Source organism: Diabrotica undecimpunctata, chromosome 2 (assembly GCF_040954645.1).
Source record: "Diabrotica undecimpunctata isolate CICGRU chromosome 2, icDiaUnde3, whole genome shotgun sequence".
NCBI lineage: Eukaryota > Metazoa > Arthropoda > Insecta > Coleoptera > Chrysomelidae > Diabrotica > Diabrotica undecimpunctata.
In genome coordinates, this window is record NC_092804.1 from 60,125,262 (window position 1) to 60,150,631 (window position 25,370).

Below are 25,370 nucleotides of genomic sequence, written 5' to 3' on the forward strand. Positions count from 1 at the left end.
AATTTTTTTATACCAACAAGCTGAAGATACTTTGTACTATAATTTGATCAAGAAGATCAATGAACATTTCTATTCTAACTTAAATTATTACAGTTGTAATTTTAAGAACCATAGTTTCATTCAGTAAAGTTTCTATATGTACTAACTTACTTTCAGAAATATTTACACTTTACACATGTATGTTATGCTCGGCTTATACACAATGCTCTGCTTTTACACTGTTTTCAACTCACTAACTCAAAGGGTTTTGTCCTCTTAAGCATTCTTTCAACATCTGTGTTCTCGAGGAGTTAGATGGCGTCGATATTCATATGTTGAAGTAGACGTTGTTCATGTCTGCTGGCACATGTGGCTATTATTTGTTTAACAGTCTTCATCTTCGGATGTCGGTGGATGCAGTTGTTTTTTACGTACCATGTAGTACCTTAGTATTGTTTGTAAATCAAACGTTTGTTATCAATGGATACTTTAGAATTTCTTGCAAGTATCCAGATTACCTAACTCTACCACCTCACTTACATCCAGATGATTGGGTGCTTCCCCGTACCATAAACAAAATTTTTTAATGTATTTTTGTGTTGTCTTTTAAATGTTTTTTTTAAACTGTCGGAGTTTTTTTTTATGACTTTCGAACTTTTGAACAATTTTGTATTTTGTCACCAATGGGTTTCCTCTTTAGTAGTGGTACTTTTTGACCATAGCTCTGAAGATGGCTTTGTAAGCCGAAAGCGCTCAGCTAGGAATTAAATATTTTACACACTTAAAATACGTTTCCATTCATTGATTAAAAATCAATACCTACTTTTAATAAAATTCATTTATTGTTCAAATATTCTCTTTTGGATTAATTTGTCAGGGGGGAGGGACATTCCCATGAAAAATAGGATAAATTTCGAACACCAGAGGGAGTTTTTGTGTACCAGAAACAAAACATCAATGTTATTGAGTTCTTAGTGTACTGTTCATTCAACCACAACGTTTATCCAGTTTTTAGTTTGTTAAGTGAGAATTTTGAGAAGAGTTTTTTTAAAACTAAACTATAAACAAGAGTTAACAAGGGTTGCAGTTAGTTCATCGCAATCACGTCTTATATTAAATGCTTAATTTAATATCGTTTATCGTTAACATTTAACGCTGAGTTTTGATAGACTAACACGTGGTATAGCTTCATGGTTATGTATAAATTTCTTCTTTTTCTTCTTCCTTCTTGTATGTAGGCTTTAAATATTGTTTCTTCTTCAATATTAGCCTCCTAAATCGTTTAAATTATCGCACCATCTTATTCTTTGTCTTCTAATACTTCTTCGTCCATTTGGTGACTCATCTCGTGCTATTCGTACTATCCTATCCTCTGACATTCTACTAATGTGTTCGTTCCACTCCTGTTTGCTCCATGCTCTTCTTATGTTTTCGTTTCTCTTCCTATCCAACAGACTTTTCCCTGATATTCGTCGGAGTATTTTCATCGCTGTTGTTTCTAGGTCTCGTTTTAGTGTCAGGTCTTGTTTCCGGCGTGTATGTTAATATAGGTCTAATACTGCTTTATAGATTCTTGTTTTTATGTCTTGTCTTAGGTGTTTGTTCTTCCAGATTGTGTCATTAAGAGATCCCGCCGCTTTACTTGCTTTTAAGCTTTGTTGCCATACTTCTTCTTCAACATCTCCGTAACTAGTTATGTCTATTCCCAGATATCTAAACCTTGCTTCCTGCTTTATTATTTTTTTATATATAAACACTGGGAAATATGAAATATACATATAAAGAATTTCTATGAAAGGTATATATGAAAACCTGAATAAAAGGTACTTGAAAAATAAATTACGATTTAAAAACTGCTTTTATTTATTTCATACGATGTGTAACTAATCCGTAAATAACGCTGAAATAGCTTAGTATTTTTACCTCCAATAATACTTTTTTGTCTGTTTTCATCAGTCAATACATGTAAGTACGAAGCTAACTACTTACTGAACACCAAACATTACTAGTTTTTATATTTTAACACATCTCACCTTTAACCGATTTTGGTTTGTTTCCAGAACTCAGTACAAACACTATTAACAAACTTCTTACCGCCCTAAACGAATGTACCGAATGGGGCCAAGTATTCATCCTTGATTCCCTTTCAAATTATACCCCTCGTGATGAACGCGAGGCACAAAGTATTTGTGAGCGTATTACTCCGAGACTGGCTCATGCAAATGCTGCTGTGGTTTTGTCTGCTGTTAAAGTTTTGATTAAAATGATGGAGATTCTGGCTGGAGATACTGATTTCTGCAATACTTTAAGCAAGAAACTAGCTCCTCCTCTGGTTACATTGCTTAGTTCCGAACCAGAAGTGCAGTACGTGGCATTAAGGAATATTAATTTGATTGTCCAGAAGAAACCTGATATACTTAAACACGAAATGAAAGTAAGATCACAAATATTACTGCAAAACTATCAATCAATTTCTTAAAATTATTTCCAGGTATTCTTTGTCAAATACAATGATCCAATCTATGTGAAATTGGAAAAGTTGGACATAATGATCCGTCTAGCATCTCAAGTCAACATTGCTCAAGTCCTCAGTGAACTAAAAGAGTATGCTACAGAAGTTGATGTAGACTTTGTCAGGAAGGCCGTTAGAGCCATTGGTAGATGTGCCATCAAAGTTGAACCTTCTGCAGAGAGATGCGTGGCTACACTTTTGGACCTTATTCAAACTAAAGTCAACTACGTTGTTCAAGAAGCCATTGTTGTAATTAAAGATATATTTAGGTGAGTAAAATTATAAGATATATTTTTTGAATGCACTTTTTAGGTTGATACATTCCTTATCGAAAACAGAAATTCGGAATATTAATTTATATTGTAGGGGATATGTTGTATATAAAATACAAAACCTAATCACAATTTTAAAGTAGGTTGTAAACAATATATTTAATTATTGTCAAGCTTGTGTAATGGTTTAAAGAATTCAATATGTTTTACCGCTGTAAAAATGCTTTTCTCAAACTAGGAATTGATATCGTAATACTCAGTAAACACTAGGAAGTAGGCTCAGAATACTTACATACTTTGTGTCTCGAAGGCACCGTTGCTCAGTCGTTGGAGATAATGGACGGAGCTGGTTAGGAAAGTAAGGAACACGCGAAAAATATAAACAAAAAATGAAAGGACAAAAACATTATTTGTTCAAAAAAAAACGGACGCCACTTTTTTAAAAATATTTTGATTCAGAAATATAAAAAAAATCAAAAATAAGGTGCTATTATCCCTTTCCATGAATTTGTCCTCCAGAGAGACATTGCCATAAGTACCCATGAAGTGCCCACTTGTCATTTTTTGAGGAAAAATTATATTTATTTTACTTGCTTTATTTGCCATAATTCTCAGATTATTTGTTAAACTGTTTGTTCGGGCTGTTAGGCAGTTGTCTTCGGAAATTAGTTCTCGACGTTTCGCCAACACTAGGGGTTGGCATCTTCTGGAGATGTTACTGCTTCGCCTGTAAGCTGACACCTGAAACTGACGCCGCGTTGTACTACGGAGGTCATATTTATATTTTTTACTCACCTCCCCTCCACTGGCGTAAGGGGGCGCGTCGTCGTTTGTAGCTTTTCTTTTGTCGTGATTTGCGGGAAGGGTGTTTGTAGATTATAATATCGGTATCCATGTTTTGTTAATTCTTAATTCTTCTTCTATTCGATTAAAATTATTTGGATGCTTATATATTTCCACCGCTTCCTGATATAACCGTGGGTAGTACTGTGATGTTTTATCCAGCATCTGCGTCTCTTCAAACAGTACCCGACGTTCTCCGCTTCCCAAAGCGTGTTCGGCAATGGCAGCGTTGTTGCAGGTTCATCAGACAGATGAACCTCACATTTTGAACAAAATATATGAATCTTATTTTTGCACCCCTCCAATTTGCATCTAGAATTACTTTTTTTTTCGTCTACATTGGGAGTATGATTGTACCATCATATCTCATTTCTACAAAAGGTCTTGCTTCACACTTTTTTTTGCTTGATCTGGCGAATCTTTGTCACATTGCCTTCCTCTCTTGGGAGGATTTTTAAATAATATTAGATTCTGCTACACTTTCGCGAAATGCCAGAAGATCGATTATCTTGTTTTTGGTAATTCATAATGCAACAGCTTGGTTTTTGTATTCCAGCCATAAATTGACTAAAACCAGATCAGTTGCGCGAAAATAGTCTATTTTCTAGATCTGACCAATGAACGATAAATACTTTACAAAAAGTCAACCTTATCCACTTCTCAAATATTTTCATTATACATTTTTATTGCCTCTGGTCTTGGAATTTGGAGGTAACTATTTGTTTTTTGTTCCATCTAGTACAACAGTCCTTTTTCGATTCCAATGAAATTGGACACTGTAATAACCAATTTGTTATCGTACCAACCAATTTGGTTATTATAATTCAATTTTTAATAGAAGAGCCACACCCTTTCTTCTTTAATTCTTTATCAGTGCATAGTTCAGGATTTAAAAACGATTTACTCTTATCGTACCCACTGTAAAAATTGATTTTGCCAGTAAAATATGGAGAAGATGGTAATTTCCGAAGTAATTATTGAAGTAAAAACCATGATTTTTCCAATATATATTCTCTCACCATGATTTTCATCACTTATTTTTTCTGTTAATTGCATGACAATTCCTGGCTGCCAAAATGTTTGTAGACTGGCTTTATTCCAGTAATGCTACCTTGATAGATTAAAAAGTCATACATTATAGCACTTTGTCCTACCAAAACATAAATAAGTGATGGATTCGACCGTTATTTGATGGAAATTCATTTTATCTAACAAGAAAACTTTTGTTTACAACACTTCCAAAAAATTTATTTTAAATTATTATCACTACAGCGTCCAGAGTGCCTTTCTCAAGTGGTCTATTTTTGGTATGTGTTTACACTTTATAGTCTTTAACTGAATAAGTGTAGGAGAAGAGAACTGTTTGTCCCAAGTTGGTCATTCAGTATTATGTCTGTATTTCTTAAATTGTTGATTTCCATAGATTCTAATAAAGATAGAGATAAAGAAAGACCTTTATTCTGAATATGAAGAATTTGAAATTCAGAATGATTATGGTCTAGAAGGTGAAATACGTATGTAAAGTCTGCTTTTCTATTATTGAAAGCCATTTTATGTTCTGCTATATGTTTGATAAAAGTTATACCAGTTTGACCGATGTTAAGTTTTTGGGCAGTCGCCACATTTAAGTTTGTATACACCGCTGTGTAATTGCTTTTTCTTTTGGTTCTTAATATATTTGCTTAAGTTGTTGTTTGTTATAAAAGTGGCGTTGTTCCTTTCTTTTTTATGTGTTTGACTATTTTTGTTGATATCTTGCCTGTATATGTAATCGAGCAGAAGGTACTGGGTTTTTTTCTCTGGTGGTGAAAATACTAATTTCAGTACTTTATGTAGTTTTTGATTTAAAATTTTATTTATTGTGTGTTCATTGCACCCATTGTTTACTGCTATTTTCAGTGTTTTATTGTTAGACAAAACATAAATTTTTATTCCCCACTTTTCCGGCTTATTTTTTACATACTGATGTTCAGTGGGCCTTTAAATTGAATTATTTATCAACACAGAAATTGGTTTCTAGAGGAAGATCCTGATATCTTCTAATACAATCATATAGATCCCGGACTTTCCCAAATTCGGTTTGTATTATTTTAGGGACGGCTGCAAATCCGCTAAATGTAATGTAAGTTTGAAAAATCTGTGTAGGCTAATGGAATATCTATTAGCAAAATTCCGTAGAGGTGTCTCCAATACATCCGAATTCTCGGAAACTGCAAATTGCCAATTGCGATATGTACACCAATAAACTTTTTTATTTCTTCCAATGTGGCTGGACAAATTTGTGGTATATTCTTTTGATTTGAATATAATATAGTCATGTTCACCATCTGCTTCATTACTTCTTATGGAATATATCTCAAAAAAACAATACGAGGAGGTATTTCATTAACAGGGTTTTGGTCAGGTTTATACCACTTAATATGTCCTGTTTTATACTTTACATTATTCAACCATTTAATTTTAGATTTTTCCGTATGTTTTGTGAAAGTCTTCTATTTCCTGTTTTATATTATCGACATTCTCTTCTAATTTCCTTTCATTTTCGTTTGGTATTTCTGAGCACGTTGTTTCTATTTCCATATTTTATAAATCATCTTCTGCAACTAGGACTGAAAAAATTGCATTTTTAGCAGTCATGTCTCGTTTTTCATTGTTCTCTATCTCGACCTCTTCGGTAGATAACAACGAAACATCCGAGTCGTCATCATTTTCTAAATAATACAAGAGTTCCTGTTCAGTAGGGGGCTTTTTGTTTTTCGACAATTCCTGAAATAAAGAAAATCTTAGAAAATAACTAGTAACGAGTACCTAAATCAAAAGGTCCAAATGTCCCTGTATAGAGTATAACAAAAGCTAACTCTTTTACTTGCCAACTTCAAAAGCTTACAGTTTTTATTTCTCAACAACCAGATTTCTACGTAATTATTTATGTACAGCTTTCATAGCACATCAAATATACTCAAAACAGCTGTCTTACGTCAAACCGGAAATCATTTGAACTACACTCATATGCGTGCACAGGCTTTTAATGGCTTTAGAAAAGTTGTCCATTCATTTAATATTATAGAAAAAGTTGCCCCTGTGAAGGGACAATTAAGTGTAAGAGGAATTAAAAGGGTTAATACACAAAAAATATGCAAATGCAAAAAGAATACAAATAATAATCTAATAAACAAATTAATTTACTATACAGAAAGGTATGTGTAGTAAAGATAAATACTCTGTACAAAAAATAAAATGTATATGTACAAATCGTACTCTATATATGTACAAAAATAAAAGAAATGCGAATAATTTTACGTCCTATTCGGAATGAATTAATTGTATTAAAAAAATGAGAAATGAGCTTAACAAATTAATGTGTGCAAGACAAAAATTTAATACAAAGTTTATATAAAAATGTAAAATAAATGTTTAGTTAATCCTATTCACCTTTAATCATGATTAAAATATCAACATTAAATAATAATAATAATATACGAGCCCAGACGCATATGAATTGGACCAAAGCCAATATGCAACACAATTTTATTTTTCCGAATTAGAATTTATTTAACTATTCTAAATTAAACGGATACGATTAAGCTTATTTGATAATATATGGTTTTGCCAATTAATCAATACTAATATCTAATACTTATATCAACTGAAATTGATAAAATATAATATAAACAAAAATAAAAAGTAATGTCTGGCGCAAATTAATTAGACCAAAGCTTACCTGAAATGCATGTCAACCAAAACACAAGAGGCATCCATAATTATAAGACAGTTACATAAGACAGTTCTGCATACAAAAGCTGTATGCAGAGGAAAAACAAACAAACAAACAACGCTAGAACCGGAAACACCAGAATTTGCCACAAATGAAGAACATAATATAAATGTACACGAAGTTCGAAAGATACTTGAAAAGCTGAAGAACAGAAAAGCAACAGGTAAGGACAGGATACCAAATGAATTACTGAAATATTGTGGAGCAGCAATGACATAACAATTAACAACATTAACTAATAAAATTATAAAACTCAATAAAATACCGGAAGAATGGAGAACGAGCGAACTAATTCTACTATTCTAAAAAGGAGATAAAAAACAGCCAGAAAACTACAGAGGTATAAATTTGTTAAATACTACCCTAAAACTTACAACTAAAATTTTACAAGTAGGTACTAATAAATCGAAGGATAAGTTTAGCAGATGAACAACAGTGTTTTCGTAATGGAAGATCGTGTACATATGCAATATTAGCTATAAAGCAAATTACTAAGAAATCACTAGAGTATAATAGACCAGTATTTCTGTGTCTGATTGACTTAAAGAAAGCGTTTGACAGAGTAAGACTCAAAGATGTAATCCATCTTCTGTATAATAGAGAAGTTCCCCTAAATATTATAAAAACTATCGAAAACATCTACCAAAACAACAAAATGGAAGTCAGAATAGATGGACAACTTACAAAACCTATAGAAATAGGCAGCGGAATAAGAAAAGGGAACTCATTGAGCCCTATGCTCTTCAATTTAATCATGGATGAAATCATCAATACGTTAACAAAGGAACAGGGTAGAGAATGGGAAACAAAGAAATAAAAATACTCTGTTACTCAGACGATACAATATTGATAGCTCAAGATGAAGATAGTCTGCAAAGATTGGTTCACAGATTTAACATAAAAGCAAAAGAATTTAATATGACAATCTCATCTCAGAAAACTAAAGCACTAAATAGTAATCGGCAAAGGACCAACCAGATGTAAAATAGAAATTGATGGCATCAGTATTGAACAAGTAATGGAAATAAAATACCTTGGAATTACACTGTCCAGCTATGGAGACCTGGACAAAGCAGTCAGAGATCAAGTACATAAAGCAAATAGACTGGTAGGATGCCTTAGTAATACTATATGGCGAAACAAACACATTAACACTGAGATGAAGTTAAGAATTTATAAAGTCGGTGTAAGACCAATAATGACATACGTCAAAGTACATAACGTACAGTGTATAAATGCATGGACACAAAATAGAAAAAAAAATGGAATAACCACATAAGCAGAATGGAGGAGACCCGTGTCGTCAAAATAGCAAAAGGTAAGTCACCAATCGGAAGAAGAAGTATCGGACGACCGCGCAAAAGATGGAGTGACAACCTTCCATAGAGTATTATACTACCATCCGCTTATACGTATTTCGACCTTCTTAGGTATCCTCAAAGCGACATATGCAGAAGCTCTGAATTGAAAACAAATTTCTCCTTTCATAAACAAATAACTATATAGGACGTTACAACGCTATCTAATAACAAAATTAGTATTAGTATTAGGTAGTGGTCCTGCATTGAAATTAAATCTCAAACGTGTTTCGGCTTTGTTTATTTAGTCATGTTCGGAGTATTAGAAACTAATTCGCGAAGGATATTTGCCGTGGTGGACGGGTCGTGGAATGCAAATTGTAGATTCCCCTTTTCGGTAATTACATCAATCTGTCTGCTTTATATATTGTAAAAAGCGCAGTAGACAAATATTTGAATTTTAGTTCTGGATGACATCGATGAAGATATGAGAAATATAGGAATACATGCTTGGCGGAGGAAGGTGATACATACGAATGACAAGCAGGGTTGTAAAGTCGGAATGATGATGGTATATGTATGTATATTATGTATACCGCAAGGTATACGCGTTTCGATTTTTTGAGTGACGCTGAATATGATTTTGTGCAAGTGCAAAAACATCATACCGAGCGATAAGTATTCACTTCAAAAATAAATAAATTTGCCTATTCATTTTTAATTACTGCTTCTCTTTATTGGAATAATTAACATATTAAATTTTTATATAGTGTGTAGTTTTTGAATTATTTGTTTTGCTGTGTATCTTTATTCCTGAGATTAGTAACGAAACGACCCGTATTTAGTTAATATCCCTTTCTCCAATGGCGCTACAGCCCAAATCGAGCCTTGGCCTCCTCCAAACTATGCCTCCGACCTTGTCTTCTGTCATCACCCACATCTCGCATCCATAACATACTATTTTTCTGATAATAGTTTTGTAGATCATGATTTTCGATCTCCAGTGTGTGTTTTTGAACACATGAGCGACTGAAAAGTAAGCTTTGTTTCCCCTTACCATTCTTATTTGAACTTCTGGTTCTTATGTGAAACTTTCTATAGTTTTAATATCGTCCTCTAATTCAACTGCGCGTCTGTTTCCCCTAGCTCTTGCCTGTGTTAGCTTTTTTTTTGAATATTTATTTCTAGTCCGGTCTCTTCTGCCTAGGGATGCGACATCGGTAAAAAACATCGATGTTGAGCATTGATGCTAACATCGAACCTGAACATCGATAGTAACGATATATCGAAAAGAAAACCTGAAAAACGTGGTGTAACAATTAAAAATTATCTCTTTTATGTCAATCCCGACAAATCATATACAGAATGGAATTTGTGACTTTTAAATATTTTGTACCACTTTCACCATAAGATTATAATCTTTTAACAGACTATTGTTTTTTTTGTCTTTTGTAAGGAGTGGGAGAATAATAGCCACTTGTACTAGGCTGTTGAGTAAAAGAAGATGATGTTGATATTTCTAAAAGTGAAGAAGTAATTCGTTAGTATCAGTAATTACATTTATACTTTCTTGTACATCACTGTTGACCTTTTTTATAGAAATATTAGACTTACCATTTTTGTGAAATTCTTTATGTATGCTTTTTAGGTGGCATTTTAAATTGGATGTATTGCCGCATGTTTTAATTCTTTTAGAAGATAATCGGCATTTTGTATAATTTTTATCTTCAACGCATTTCCACAAATCACATTTAGTTGGCAGGCACGTCTGTATACACAATAAACACTAATTTAAATAAAACTTTAAAATGGTACCTAACTAATAGCTCTGGTTTCACAGTTCAAACTATAAAACCATCATAATAATGATTATTAAAAATAGAATAGACTAAACAGTGGGATGTGGGATTTACCGGGTAACTTCAATCAGTGAAGCGTGTCATTATATAAATTATTACCAGCCAGTGAATGCAGTAACCTATACTTAAATGGTGTTCGATGTTTTCATTTAACATCGATGGCAAAATATCGATGAACATCGCGCATCCCTACTCCTGTCTGTGTTTTTAATTGTGAATATATTTGTGCCGCCTCTTCTGTTTTACCAGACATAATGCTAATGTCATCGGCATAGGCGTCAATCTGTATTGATTTATTTGTTTACATTTTCTCTTCCTATATTCAGCTGTCTTATCACATATTCAAGAGTCAGGTTGAATAGTGTCGGTGCCAGCCCGTCTCCTTGTTTTAATCCTTAGTTCCACCACTTGATTTTTTGTGATCCTCTAAAATGTTTTGGTTTAGTTTTGCTTTTTACTATCCAGCACAAGCAACTTATGTTGTTGGCTTACCAACTATTACCCTGTATATTACATTCATGTATATCTTCTGTTCTTGTCATGAAATAATCTATTTGGGTGTGATTTTGTCCACTTTTGTACATAAGTTGAGTTTCTCTCTTTTGAAATAATGTATTAACAATCGCAATATCTAATGTTGTTGCTAATTCAAGCATATCATCTCCAGGTTCATTTCTAGTTCCAAAGCCTAGTACTCCATGTATTGTTTCATGTCTTGTCTTGAATTGGCACACATGTGCATTAAAATCATTTCCTATTATGACTTTCTCCTCTGATGGAATATTACTCAGTATATTTCCTAATTGATCATAGAAAGCTTTTCTTTCATTCTCACTCGGCCCTGTTTGAGAAGCTCACACATAACATTCAATACTTATTTATCAACTTTCGCTGAGTCCTACTAATTTATCTTTCATTTCACTATCAGCATTCAAACCAACTCCATTTCTAGTGTTACTTTTCCCACCATACCACAATTTTTATTGTTAGTTCTTTCGCCGTTTGTCCTTTCCACCTAGTCTCTTTAATGCAAGCAATTTGTATTCTCCTTTTTTTAAGTGCATCTGCTAACTTTATAAGACTTGCAATATTCCAAGACCCCATCATAATTTTTTTAACCTGTAATGGTGTTTGTTCCTCTGAAATAGTCCATATCCAGAAATCTGAACGGAGGCTCAGTTTGCTTACGGAACATTTTACCCCAGGAGATGCCATCATTTTAGTATAATTTTTATCACATTGGAGAAGATCTTTCCATTATTATGGCCTGAAAAGATTTTTGGATGTTTGGTTACCCCACATCCGCTTGCATTTTTCTGTATAGGCTAGGTTCCCTACTATAAGGACTGCCCTATAAGCTAATATATTGTTACTCATATACAGCTACTAGGAGGAACATACATTATACCTCCATTAATTTTTCAAATTTGTTTTCAGATTAATACTGTGCATGTGTATTTTTGTCTTTTTCCTTTACATCATTTTGTTCTGCTATCTAATTAACCTCTGCTTTTATGTATTTTGGATCTTTTCTAATTTTTCCATATTTATCATGGTAGTATATCTTATGTATCTTACAATGAAGAGTTTTATTGTGTCACTTTTTATAAAAGCTTCCTGCAGTTATCATGCTCAATTGAACACGGTCTTTAATTTTTTAAAATCAATTAATAATAGTAATTTAAACTTACAATGAAGGTGGTAGGTGTATGAATACAAAAATTAAACTTTAAATATATTTTATTTTTGCACAAGGAATGTTAATACCAGCTTTGTGTTACCCTAATATTAATTTGATTTTAAACTAAAATACATTACAGCCGTTTATCAAGTAAATGCCCATAACAGTGCAGTTGTGCTTAATATTCCTAATATGGTGCTACCATCCTTAAATTATAGTTTAGATGCATTTTCCAGAACTTTATAAATTTTCTCCAATCTGCTCTTATTAGTAAAGGTATTAATTGAAAGGTTTATCATTAGACCTCCTTCAGTTATTAGAAAATGTACACCATTTTGTTTGCAATATGAGTGAATTATTTCCTCTTTCTCTTTTCTCCCATTTTCTTCTTTAACACTAAAAACTTTAAAAGCACATTCAGGGTCACTATCAACTTTGTATTGGCATGTCTCTTCTAAAAATAACTGGAAGTCTCTTGCTATTGCTCTTATTTGTTTGGGACGGTCTTCCATGAGTCTAATAGACTCTATACATGCTTGTACCAAGAAAGTGGGCAAGGAGGCTGAAAATATATATCCAGCACCAGATAATCTTTGGTGCTCAATTGTTAAATGGGAGCCAGCACAAAATCCTCCTATGGAACCAAATGCTGCTTCCAAGGTAGCTATTATCATATCTATCCTTGAGGGATCAATGTTAAAATGTTCAGTTAAACCTTTACCATGATCTCCATATATACCAATAGAATATGATTCTTCTAAGAAAATGCGTATTTTGTAATCTTCAGCTACTTTTAAGAATTCTTCCAAAGGCAGCAGCTTTCCTAAAACAACCTTCTATTAATTTAAAATTCTGCAAATCGATGATTTTAATGAAGTTATATCACAATTTTAACTGTGTATATATTAAAATTTTAAACACAAAGAGAACAGATATAGTAAATACATGTGTTATTGATCATAAATGATTTTGAAAAGTATGTATTTTCATATATTGTACTAAATAACAGAATCTTACCAGTCTTCCAAGATACTCCTTCTACAATTAAAAACTTTCTTGATGGTTTTTTCTCATTTTTAATAACTTTCTCCACTTCTCTTCTTAGACTATTTGGATCATTGTGGTCAAAATACACAATCTTACTTTTGGATGCTATCACACCTTGTAGTATTGGAAAGTTGGTTTCTTTGTCTAGAAATACAGTGTCACTTCTTTTACAATAAGCTGCAATTGAGCTTGATATAGCTACAAAACCATAGGAATAAACAATAGAATCTGACATATGCAGAAAGTCTGCAAGTTTCTGTTCTAGATCTAGATGAACATCTGTTGTACCTAAAAATATAAACTATTTTTATTATACAATTGCTACATTTTTGGACAAAAACTACTCAAATTTTGTAAGTGTAAGACTCCATATGTCTAAAAATATTTTATATACATACTTAGTTGTCACAAAAATATTATATTATTTACAAATTTAGTGATTTGATTTATATATGATAATGACAAATTGTCCAATTTTATCAATGTTATATTATAATTACATTAATTAAATGTATACCATAGATTTATGGAGTAATTTAGACACATTAGGAGCTAAATTATTATCTTATTTATTATGTGTTGTACATGATTCAGTAAAGTCAGAAAAAATACAACCCATAATGTATCAAAATAAATTAACAAAATTCTAATCTAAATTTAACCCTACAATGCTCAATTTTTAATTTTAGATTGAAAAAAATTATATGTATAGCTATTTTATAAAGAAGTCTGAAAAAAATACTTTTTTTTTTCTGTTTACTAAGTAAATGCGTATTTTTGAAATTTTATAGTCATTTATAGATTACTATTTAGAACTGGAAAGTTTTTAATAAAATTAATGAGTATACACTTCCATTATTCATGATTACTCTTTTATTTTCAATGAAAGAAGTCTACAACAGTAAAAAATTTAAGTTATCAATGACCAGTGATAGGATTTGTATGTTGTTTGTTTCTGACAATGGCTCCAAAGAATATAGACGCTTATAGAAGAGCAGTTCAAATGGGCGATTTGGTTACGGTTTAAGAGGGTGGCTGCATAAACTCACAGCGTGGTGCCGTGTCCGTCGGCTTAAAACTATCATGAAAATTTCATAATGAAATATGTAGTTAGGGGGAAGTGGGAAAGGAGTACGAAGAGTACGAACGGGTAACTTTGCATCTACGCCGAAACAAATTTCGATGCCATTGATTTGCAAACTTTTTTTTTGTTGTCTTTTTTTTGTTTTTCCACAATAAAATCTTTATTGTCAATTTAAATTTTTAATTTTACTACTACTACTAAGGATTTCCACAGTTTTCACTGTCTTCACTCAACCGTTTTCTCCAATTTTCCCTGTCATTCCAGTCTCCATCTCGCAGGGTTCTTTTCTCCATAGCCTCGTCGATTTCATCTCTGAATGACCTTCGGGGTCTTCCTCTCTTTCTTCTTCCAATCGGGCTCCATTCTGTGATTTTGTTTATCCAGCGTCCTCTGTCCGCTCTTCTGACGTGGCCGTACCAGGATAGTCTCTTCTCCTCTATATAGTCGATTATGTCTGATTGCATTCCCATTCTCCGCTTAATCTCTGAGTTTTCAATTCTGTCTCTTTTTGTAAGTCTACAGCTTCTCCTCAGGAACTCCATTTCTACTGCTCTTATTCTACCTCTATTTCTCTTGTTTATTGTCCAGTTTTCGGACCCATATGTCAGGATACTTCTTGTCAGGGTGTTATATATTCTCTTTTTTGTCTTTATCGTAATGTTCTTATCCCACAACACTGAGTTTAGTTGTCTTATACAGTTTCTTGTTTGTCTCAGTCTGTTGTTTATATCTTCTTCTGTTGTTCCCTGGTTCGATATTATGGTTCCTAAATACTTGAATTTATCTGTTCCATTTATTTGTCTTCCCTCGTCTATCTCTAGGTTTCTCATATCCTTGTTTTCTGTTGTTAGGTATTCGGTTTTCTCTAAGTTTATTTCCATTCCGTTGTTTTTATATTCTTCTTCTAGTTTTCTGAGCATAAAGCTGAGATCTTCTTAATTTTAAAACTTAAAAATGTATGATATTTACAATATTCAAAGTATTTATTTTTTTAATTGTATAACTTTGAATTAAAAATTGGTTTGTTCCAACACAACGAAAAACCGTCACATAACTTTTTATTATACTGTTTTTCTGCCGAGAAATTAACGAAACATTTTTAAAAAAATTCAATTTTTTCCATTTCGCCAAAACTTCCAAACTTCCATTTCATCCATAATTTTTCAATAACAACAAAAAGCATTCCTGATTTATTTTTGAAATAACAAAATAAACTTTAACAGTACATTTTAATGAATAGTACCTATATGTGAAAGTTTTTACGCTGTATGAGTACTATTTAATCTTGTTTTAAAATAACAACTAGTAGTATCTAAAACATAATTTTCACAATGAATGAATATTGGTGAAATTATTACAATATAGTCTTAAACTGATTTATACTTAAGATTTGTACATATTTCAATTAAAACTTTGAATCATAATAATTTTTCTAAAAAGATTAATTTATTAAAAGGTACAATAATATTATTTTCTTTAAAAAATTTTATAAAACGCAAAAATTGAATCCTATTCTGCGACCACGCGGCATCTACATATAAAAATATCTAAAGTTGCATTTATTGCCCCACTCTTTCATATTTTAGAAGCAATGGTAGAGCCACAGCTGACATGACCGCTCCTTAGTGGTACCACGTGCAACACATGCGTTCCACTCGTCCCACTTTTCTTTATCTATGTCCCACTTTTTGCTAACTTTCAAAAATAACAGTGAACAATTCTTCTATAAGCGTCTATATTCTTTGATGGCTCTATAAAAATATTCCCAACCTCAATGTATGCATATCTGACAAAAAACTATTTATTTATCACAAAAATCGTATCACCAATTTGTGAAAAATAATAGTTTTATGCACCTAAGCATAAGTCGTGTAGTGATGGATATATGGTGATGTATTAGTAGTTAGGCAGGAAAGGATGAAGTGGAAGGAAGTGAGTAATGTGTTGTATGACAGAACAATTCCAATAAAACTGAAAGGAACATTCTATAAAACTTCCATAAGACCAGATATGATAGGAACTGAATCTTGGCAGTTAAAAAGAAAAAGGAAAAACAAATGCATGTGGCAGAAATGATAATGGTTTAGATGGAATGAACGGACAATAAAGAAAAAAATTAATGAATATATTAGGGGAAGTCTAGGGATGGTACCAATTGTCAAAATTAGAGAGCATATGTTAAGATGGTTCTGGCATGACATGTTAGTATGCTCCACCTTCACCACTGAAAGTGGTGCAGAACATCTCATTATTCAATTTTTATTTTAGTCCTAAATTAGCTTTACAATTCTTCATATTTTCGCACTTCTTATGCACTATAAGAGCGTAGTAGATATTTTATAATTCTAAAAATTAAAACTATTTAACAAAAATTTTGAATCTTCTTGTACACATTTTTTATATAGGAAGTTATATTATTTTAATAATAATCATGGTATTTTACCACAGACATTTAAGAATATAGAAGTATATTATATTCTAGAAATATCTGTATAAATCATTTTTAACTTCTCATATTCACTTCCAATTATCAGTGTGCTGTTTAAATTTTAGTAATCACAAATCAACTGAAGGTCAGTCCATATCAATATAACAATTATAATAAATATGAAGTTATGTATTCAGATAATTTTGTGTAGAATATAATTTAGTTCATTTCATATAATTAAGAAATGAGTAACATAATAATTTTATAGAATAAATAGTATATATTCACTGAAATTAAAAAAAAACAGAAGTACACTTGTTATGAAATCAGTTACCTATTTATTGATAATTATGACTTTAAAATATCTGCTATCTACCAGCTGATACAACCAGTAAACTATAATTCTCATATTTATAAAACGTTTTCTGAATATTCACTACTTATTTCAACTGTTATTTAATTGTACTTATACACTTTTCATCTGTTTTGCATGTTTTATACATTAATAACAATTAGGACAGATGTCCAAAAAAGTTATAGAACATTGAGAAAGTAAGCAGGCAACATACTGTATACACTCCATCTTGTTAATTTTACAGAAATGCATTTTTAAATAATATAAATTGATTAACAACTTTGTTTAAAAATCACTGACACCAAACTCGAAAACAAATAAAAAATGACCTCTATTCTAATTTTATGAAGTTTAAAACATTATTACCGTAAAAAGCTCTTGGACCACATGTTCCTACACCATATTTTCGTATAATATTTTCAGCTGACTTTTTTATTTCTTCATTGTCCAAAAAATTTAAAAAGTTAGTTTTAGCCAAATCAATGTTATATTCATCCTCATGGATAGTATATGATTCGATGCTTTCTTTGGGTTTGTTGTGACTAGTGTCTACTAAAGGCTCGGGATTAAATTGTGCTAATCGTTGTTGCAATAAATTTTCATCCAACATTATAACTTTTTAAATATAACCACTCCCCAAATAATTTAACCTCAATTCCAGCAAATCTAGGAGTAAATAGCGATTTAAAAGATAAGAAACGCGGTTTAGTCTCTTTATAATTATAAATTTTACTTTTAGAAAATAAGTTAATATGATGTTTATCTTTAAAAATAAAATTTACAATTTTAAAAGATGACGTCTAAATTCGAAGTACACCACTAACACGAAGATAGCTGTTTATATTATTTGACAGTTGACACTGACATTTCGCCGTGTTGCTGTTTTTGGAGAGAAGACCTTGAATCGTAATCATAGGCGTGCACTAAATTTTTAAAAGGTGGATTTATGATGATAGAATTACAACAATAATGTGAAGAATATTATATTTGGATTTACCTTTCTATTTCATGTAAAAATTTCAGATAAAGATTATGTATTTAGTAAATATATTAATTTCTGTTATTCTAGCTTTATGATAAGTTCATAGCTGGTTTGTAGATTTTTGAATTGATCTCAGTGCTAATAACTATAGGGTATATTATATCGTTTAGAGAACCGATTATTTCTGCTGTTTGCTGATTATTTTTTGCTCTCGTATTTTCGTCTCAACACCACCAAAACCTGATTACGGTACTTTAAACTTTAAATTTAAATATTAATTAAATTTCATATTCAAAAAATAAATATAGTTTTATATATTTTGTATTATTAATTTGAGTAGTTTAGTGTTGAAATGTATTCTTTTCTGTGTTAATTAATTGGCGCTAAATTGTTTAAATTTTTGGCAAACCATATTGTCGAAATTTACATATTTATTTTAATTCAACTTATTTATGGATACTAGTTCCAGATAAAGTGAAATCAAATGTTTTCAACGAGAAATATAATTCCTTATGAACTTGTTAACCATATTTCTCTAGCTGGACGCACATATAGTCAAGGATTAATTATATACCGTGGAAATGACTAACCATATTAAAAAGTCTATCACAATCCTGTCAAACTTGACATCTTCTTAGCCGTCGGACATACAGAGTCGGACACAGGTCTTTTTTATGACTCTCTAGTTATTTAATTAAATCCTATGCTTTCCTTATCCAATTTAGCCCGACAATCAACTGTTGACCAGGTTGTTGGTGGTTGTACTCGGTTTTTTATCTTTTCAATTTGAAATTATTCTCGCAAAGTCCAACTTTAATTTTGTGAATCTTTCTGTTATATCTATTTGTTTTAGCAACCCTATCTACCTGCTCAATTGTTCTATGTTTTTGCTTGAATCCATGTTTTGCTTGAATCCGGTATCAACTTTTGTCTGTCGATTATACAATTCATTCTTTAAAGCAGTATCCTTTCAAATATCTTAGAGATAATGGGAAGCAAACTGATTGGACGATAGGATTATAGTTCGTGTGGATCTTGATTTGGTTTTAGTATTAGAATAATTTGTGCCATTTTGCATTGAAACGGAAAATAGCCTAACTTTAGTATAGCGTTAAATATGTACATAATCAACCGAAATCCGTCTTCAGGTAAATTCTTGCAGAGTTTTTTCGATATTAAATCATACCCTGGAGCTTTTATAACATTGAGATTTTTAATTAAATCTTTAATTTCATTCATTTTCATATTTTCTATAGGAAGTGACATCTGTTAGGGTCCATCTAAGTTCTCGTGAATTCTTCTTCTTCTTCCATTGAAATAGTTCTGGAGTGAGGTTGAAAAACTTGGCTGAGATGATTATCGAATGTTTGTGCTTTATCGTCATTGGCTTTGGCCCAATCACCATTTTCCTTTCTAATGGGACCATCATGCTTAAACTGATGTTTAAGTTTCTTAGAGTTTCCAAATAGAGTCATTTGTGCCATCCGTCGCAATGAGACTTACAAGACATTCAATTATGCCTTGATCTTTGTATTTATGTAGTTCTCTCTTAAGAAAGCGAGTAGCCCTATTCAGTTGAGTTTTGTCCTCAGGAGATCTGTAGGTTTGCCACTGTTTTTTAGTTTTCTCTTTTCATTGATTAAGATTTTTATATGATGTAGATATGCACAGTTAGATGTGCACAGTTATTACTCTGATTTAGATCTGGAGTTGCTCTCCAAGCTGTCTGTTGAATGATTGATGCAAGGTGATGGACTGCTTCCTCAAGATTTTCATTTATTTTAAAAGAAAGATTTAAATTAATTTCATTTTGAATATTAACTCTGAACAGACTCCCATTTGTTTTATGATTTGAAAATGTGAGGTATTTATTTGTATTATAGACATTAGATCACATCAATAAATATGGGAGAATGGTCCGAAGAATGGTCAAAGGAAGGTTTAATATTTAAAAAGCTGTTACTAATTCCTTTTACGATAGCAAAGTCGATCAGATCGGGTTAGGCCAGTAGGTTGGTTGTCCAGTAGAAGTTGATTAAACTTTTAATTTCTCGTCCGCGTGTTGTTATAAATCTTGAACCCCATCTTGTATGTTTTGCATTAAAGTCACCTGCTGCAATGCAGTGATGACCATGTCCATTGAAATAACTAGAGAAATGTTCCTCTTTAATTATTTTACCAGGGAGACAATACTCAACTCACATCGTTATGTGCCCATTTCTGAGTTCTACATATATCGAGGTTGCCTGAATGTTGATTTCACATTCCTTATTTATTTCATGATGTTTTATTTTACTTGTAATAATTAACGCAGTTCCACCATGATCTTTTCCCATTGGATGTGGTGTGACATAGGTGCAGAAATCTGGCATGCTAAAATGGCTCTTGTTTGTCATATGATCATCATCATATCATTGAGACCATCATGATATCAAGGTTATTTAATTTTATAAATTAAATATAATCTCCTCACTATGGTTTGTGAGGCCGTTTCCAATATCCAATTTTATTTTTAGAGTTGATCATTAAATTTTGAGAGCATCGTTATGAGAAGGTTGAACATTTTATCCATTCTCTGATAAGTTTTTGGACCATTAACTCTAAATTGTTACCTGTTTCTGTTGTATTCATTTTTTCCTGTGTATTACTTGGGATAGATGCCGTGGTATGATTTTGTCCTTCACAGCATTTGCATATGTAACAGATGGGCGACGATTATTTGAGGAACTTGACTAGGTTGGACATTCGGATGAAGTGATTGGCTGTACATTTTACGCATCGGGCATTCTGTTGCAATATTTGTAAGTGTGTCCGAAATGTTGACACTTGTGGCATTGCGGAATTTCTCTTTTTTGAGATGTGGTGGTTTGACTTAAATTATTGAGTAAGTTGTTTATTGACTTCATTTGCATTTGCATTAGCAACCAATTCTACGTGGAAAGGGGGTAGTTGTTTTTATCCTCTTTTCGTTTTACGTTGGAGATATTTTTGACTGAATGACCTAGTTCTTCGAGTGCCCTTTTGATATCATTAATTTCTGTTGAGGGGTGAGTATTGCAGATAACCACTCCCAATCCACGGCCCTGTTTTATCTGATATGTGAAAACTGCGTTTTCTTCCTGTTAAACTTTTGACAATATCCGAATAGTTTTCAGGTGAATCTACCTGGAGTTTAATTTTGTCATCCCCAAGGCATTTAATGGTATATAGATTTAATGGTATAAAGATATAAAATATTGGTGGAAGTTTTTTGGATTCGGCAATTTTATTTTCTTCTTGTATATCATCAGTAGCTAAGGGGCTATATTTACTGTTGGTTGGCATGGGTTTCTGCAACCAATAATCCTGAATAGTAGTTTGCTTTTTAATTCTATTCGGAGAGCTATCTTCTGATCGTTAGCGCTTCTTGTTTGGAATAAACGTCCAACCTGTATCATCATTATACTGACGAGTTTCCTGGGGATTTCTGTGTGTTGAACCGGTTTGTTTTCTTGTAAACATGTCGACGTTTTGTCACAATGAGATGAGCTGTTATTAGCGTTTATCCTGATTTCATTTGAGGAAATACTGTTTGTTCTGTTTTTAAGCGACGGTAGAGGAGTTCGTGCCAGACCGGACGTTCTTACAGGTGGATTCTCATATGGTATATCTTTTAACGTGGGAGAGTAACTCTGTATATTATCTGATTTTCGAACTTAGTTTTCTCATTTCATTTTACCTACATATTTAACATAGTCTTATTTTACAAAAATATTTTCACGTATATAATGGATTTTATCATTTTTTTTTCTCACTTTACGATAGGAGAAAGAATCCAGATCGACTACTCGGAGATCAATTCTCCTCTACAAGCTACTTGGTTTTTATATAAAACTAAACCACTAAATTTAGCTGACTTAAGAATAAGAAAAAATCGGTTGCCTGTAAAGTCGGTTTTACGGGCGAAGATTTTACGTGACAACGTCTTTTTCTCGGTAGAATATTTATTGATATGAATATTATTAAATTGCACAATAGGAACAAGGAATTGAATGAAAATAAGAATTGCACAAATTTTAACTATAGAAATATATTTTGTTTACTAAAACATTGTACATGTAAACTTAAACTTAACTAATTTCTATTTGAGTGATTTTGTTGAGGATAGGACGATGATAGGAGAAATATGAAATGAAAGGAAGTGTTTCTGCTGTAATGTGTCTTGAACGCCAAGAACGCTCGAGAAAGACAGAGACACAAGCACGCACCGATTCAACGCGCCTAATTCTCTAGTGCTACGCGCGCAGCGGACCTATCATGTTTGAGTGGGAGAGAGACGCAAGGCATTCGCCGGTCCGGCGGGCCTCTCTCTTGTTCGGTGACTCATCGTAACAGACGTGAGCGGGCGTTACACTTTTTCATGAATGACTCCGAGCCACAACCTAATTTAAGACGTTGTCACGTCAAAAGAATAACGCTTGCTATTAGATCGGTCACACCTGAGGTGTTAAAACACATTAGAAGACAGTTTTATTTAAGATTTTATTAAGAAGTGAACATTTTGTACATCTACTGAGTTAAAATTACTGTTTTTTTTTCTGTTTTACACATTATCTAGAACTAAACGACGTTCCTAATGCGCTATAGCGAATGTCGTCAAATAGATGATTTCAATTTTTTTACTCCTAATTTTTGTATTAAATTTGAAAACAATAACATTGTTGAATATTCAACGAAGATAACTTTTGAATGGTGTGCCACAACCGCTATTTTCTATTTAAAAATTTAGAGGAGCAACCCTAACTCTAAGGGTGTTAAATTTAGGGACGAAATTCTTACGTAACTTTAATATCTTAATTTGGCCTGGTTTTCAATTTTTTTAAATATGTAGATACTATGATTTAAATAACTAATGTATCTCATTTGACTGTAATCTGAAGTACATAACTATAATCAATTTATTTCCCCGAATTCATGCTTTTATTTGACGATTGTGAACATTGTGATCTGTAATTATTATAGGTTCTTTTGTCGTCGAGGATTGTTTTCTTGGCCGTTCTGCTTATGCGGAGTAAAGAAATGTATGCTCACATTTCTGTACTGCGCATGATCAGACCGTAATAGAACATCCAGAACACAATCCTCGGCTATAGACGAATACACCTTATACCTTATTCGCTGTGTGCAAGTACTTAGAGGACATTCGAGAAACTATCGTGCGCGTGAAGCGGCGAAATCTTGCATTTTTATTAGCGTATTTCATAAGTACTATCATTGAAGAAAATGTTATATAATAAATTGTAAAAATATAATAAGAAATAGTGAATTCAAGTTCTATTCGTTTCCAAATTATAAGCAAAAATCAATGCAAAGAGAAAAGTGAATTTCTAATATAAATTACAATAATTATTGTATTAAATAAACAAGTTTAAGTCATTTTATTTGCAGTTTACAAAAAGTTCGCTGATGTATGACACTAGGTGCCGCTCTTCTGAAATGTTTACCTTTTAATAACCTCTATCTTTAATTTTCAAATGATAAAATCTAAACCTAAAAAATATATTTACCCATTTTTACAATTAAAACGCATTAAAATTTTTTCGAAGTCATATATTGATATAAATTACAATAATTATTGTATTAAATAAACAAGTTGGTGGAACGATCTTTCCACATAAAAATATTCACAAGGTAACATGGACTGCACCTGGCCATACAAGAGAAAATCAAATAGACCACATCGCTATTTCAAAAAGATGGAGATCATCTCTTCTTGATGTACGTAATAAAAGAGGAGCAGACATCGCAAGTGACCATCATCTCGTAATTGGTACCATTAAAATCAAGATGGCAAAAAACAAAACCACGCGAAACACCAAGAGACCAACATACAATCTAGATAAACTAAAAACGGTCCCAGGAAGACATATGTTTAGAGAGGAACTTCAACTCAAAACAAGAGAACGTGAAATAAATAGCTGGGAAGATTTCGCAGATGTTTTGACAGAAATAGCTGAAGACAAACTGGGTAAAAAAGAGAAAGATAGAAAGGAATGGATATCAGATGAAACATGGAATCTTATCGAGGAAAGAAAACAACGAAAAAAAGATATCCTGCAAGCAAGAACTGTAGAAAGAAGAGCACACCGACAACACGAATATCAAACAATAAATAAATCAGTTAAAAGAAAAGCAAGAAGAGACAAAAGAAGGTGGGCTGAAGAACTTGCAAAACAAGCAGAAACAGCTGCACAACACAACAGAACTAGGGAGCTTTACCAAATTACTAGACGACTAACACAAAAAGGATCAAACTGTTCGAACATTGTAAGATCCAAAACAGGCGAATTACTTACTACAACAGATGATCAAGTAGAGAGATGGAAAGAGCATTTTCAGGAGATGCTAGGTATTTCCAGAGATAACGCAGACGAAATTGTCGAAAACCCGCAGAATATAGACTTACATATTTCTTGCGAGGCCCCTTCCAAAACGGAGATAATAGCAGCTATCAAATCTCTGAGAAACAACAAGTCACCGGGAATCGATAACATTGCTGCTGAAATACTTAAAGCTGATCCGCATCTAACTGCTGAAATTTTGCTCCCCATAATCCGAGAGGTGTGGGAAACAAACCACATTCCAGCGGGCTGGAAAAAAGGTAACATTATCAAGCTTCCAAAAAAAGGCACCTCACACTGTGCAAAAATTGGAGAGGAATAACCTTGCTTACTGTCATAAATAAAATTTTCGCGACCATCATACTGAAAAGAATAACAAACAACGTTGAGTTTCGAGCTAATCAAGCAGGCTTTAGACCAGAATCCTCCTGCATAGACCACATTAATACTGTGAGGGTAATAGTGGAACAATCGGTTGAATGGAACACACCCCTATACATGGTTTTTGTTGATTTTGAACGTGCCTTTGATAGCTTGTCACACGCTGCTTTATGGAAAGTTTTAGAGCTAAGAAACATCCCGCAAAAAATAATTTCTATTATAAAGTCACTATATACTGATGCGAAATGCAGCGTGACACACAATGGGATAAACAGTGACGAATTCAACGTACTTACTGGAGTTAGACAGGGATGCGTGCTTTCTCCGTTTCTTTTTAACATAGCTATAGACTATGTTCTCTCCAAACTAGACTCTGACACAAGAGGGATACAATGGACGTTAACCACACGCCTAAGCGATCTAGAATACGCGGACGATATCTGTCTATTAGGTCAAAGGTTCCAAGATATGGCTTACCAATTGGAAACACTTTC

General features: G+C 32.5%; 2 protein-coding genes across 2 annotated transcripts in view; one reads left to right on the forward strand and one right to left on the reverse strand.

The window, feature by feature from the left end:
* AP-1-2beta (adaptor protein complex 1/2, beta subunit) overlaps positions 1-25,370 on the forward strand; it is a 52,373-nt gene that overhangs the window by 10,884 nt on the left and 16,119 nt on the right. Inside the window, exons 6-7 of the mRNA XM_072523007.1 lie at positions 2,040-2,413; positions 2,471-2,760. Coding sequence (XP_072379108.1) covers positions 2,040-2,413; positions 2,471-2,760 — 664 coding nt within the window. The remainder of the gene's footprint in view (positions 1-2,039; positions 2,414-2,470; positions 2,761-25,370) is intronic.
* Positions 12,261-17,967, reverse strand: Spt-I (serine palmitoyltransferase subunit I). Its single transcript, XM_072523006.1, has 3 exons — positions 17,500-17,967; positions 13,237-13,554; positions 12,261-13,042 (listed from the first exon to the last, which is right to left on the reverse strand). Exons 1-3 carry the CDS (start codon positions 17,741-17,743, stop codon positions 12,432-12,434), a joined length of 1,173 nt encoding a protein of 390 aa, XP_072379107.1. The 5' UTR covers positions 17,744-17,967; the 3' UTR covers positions 12,261-12,431.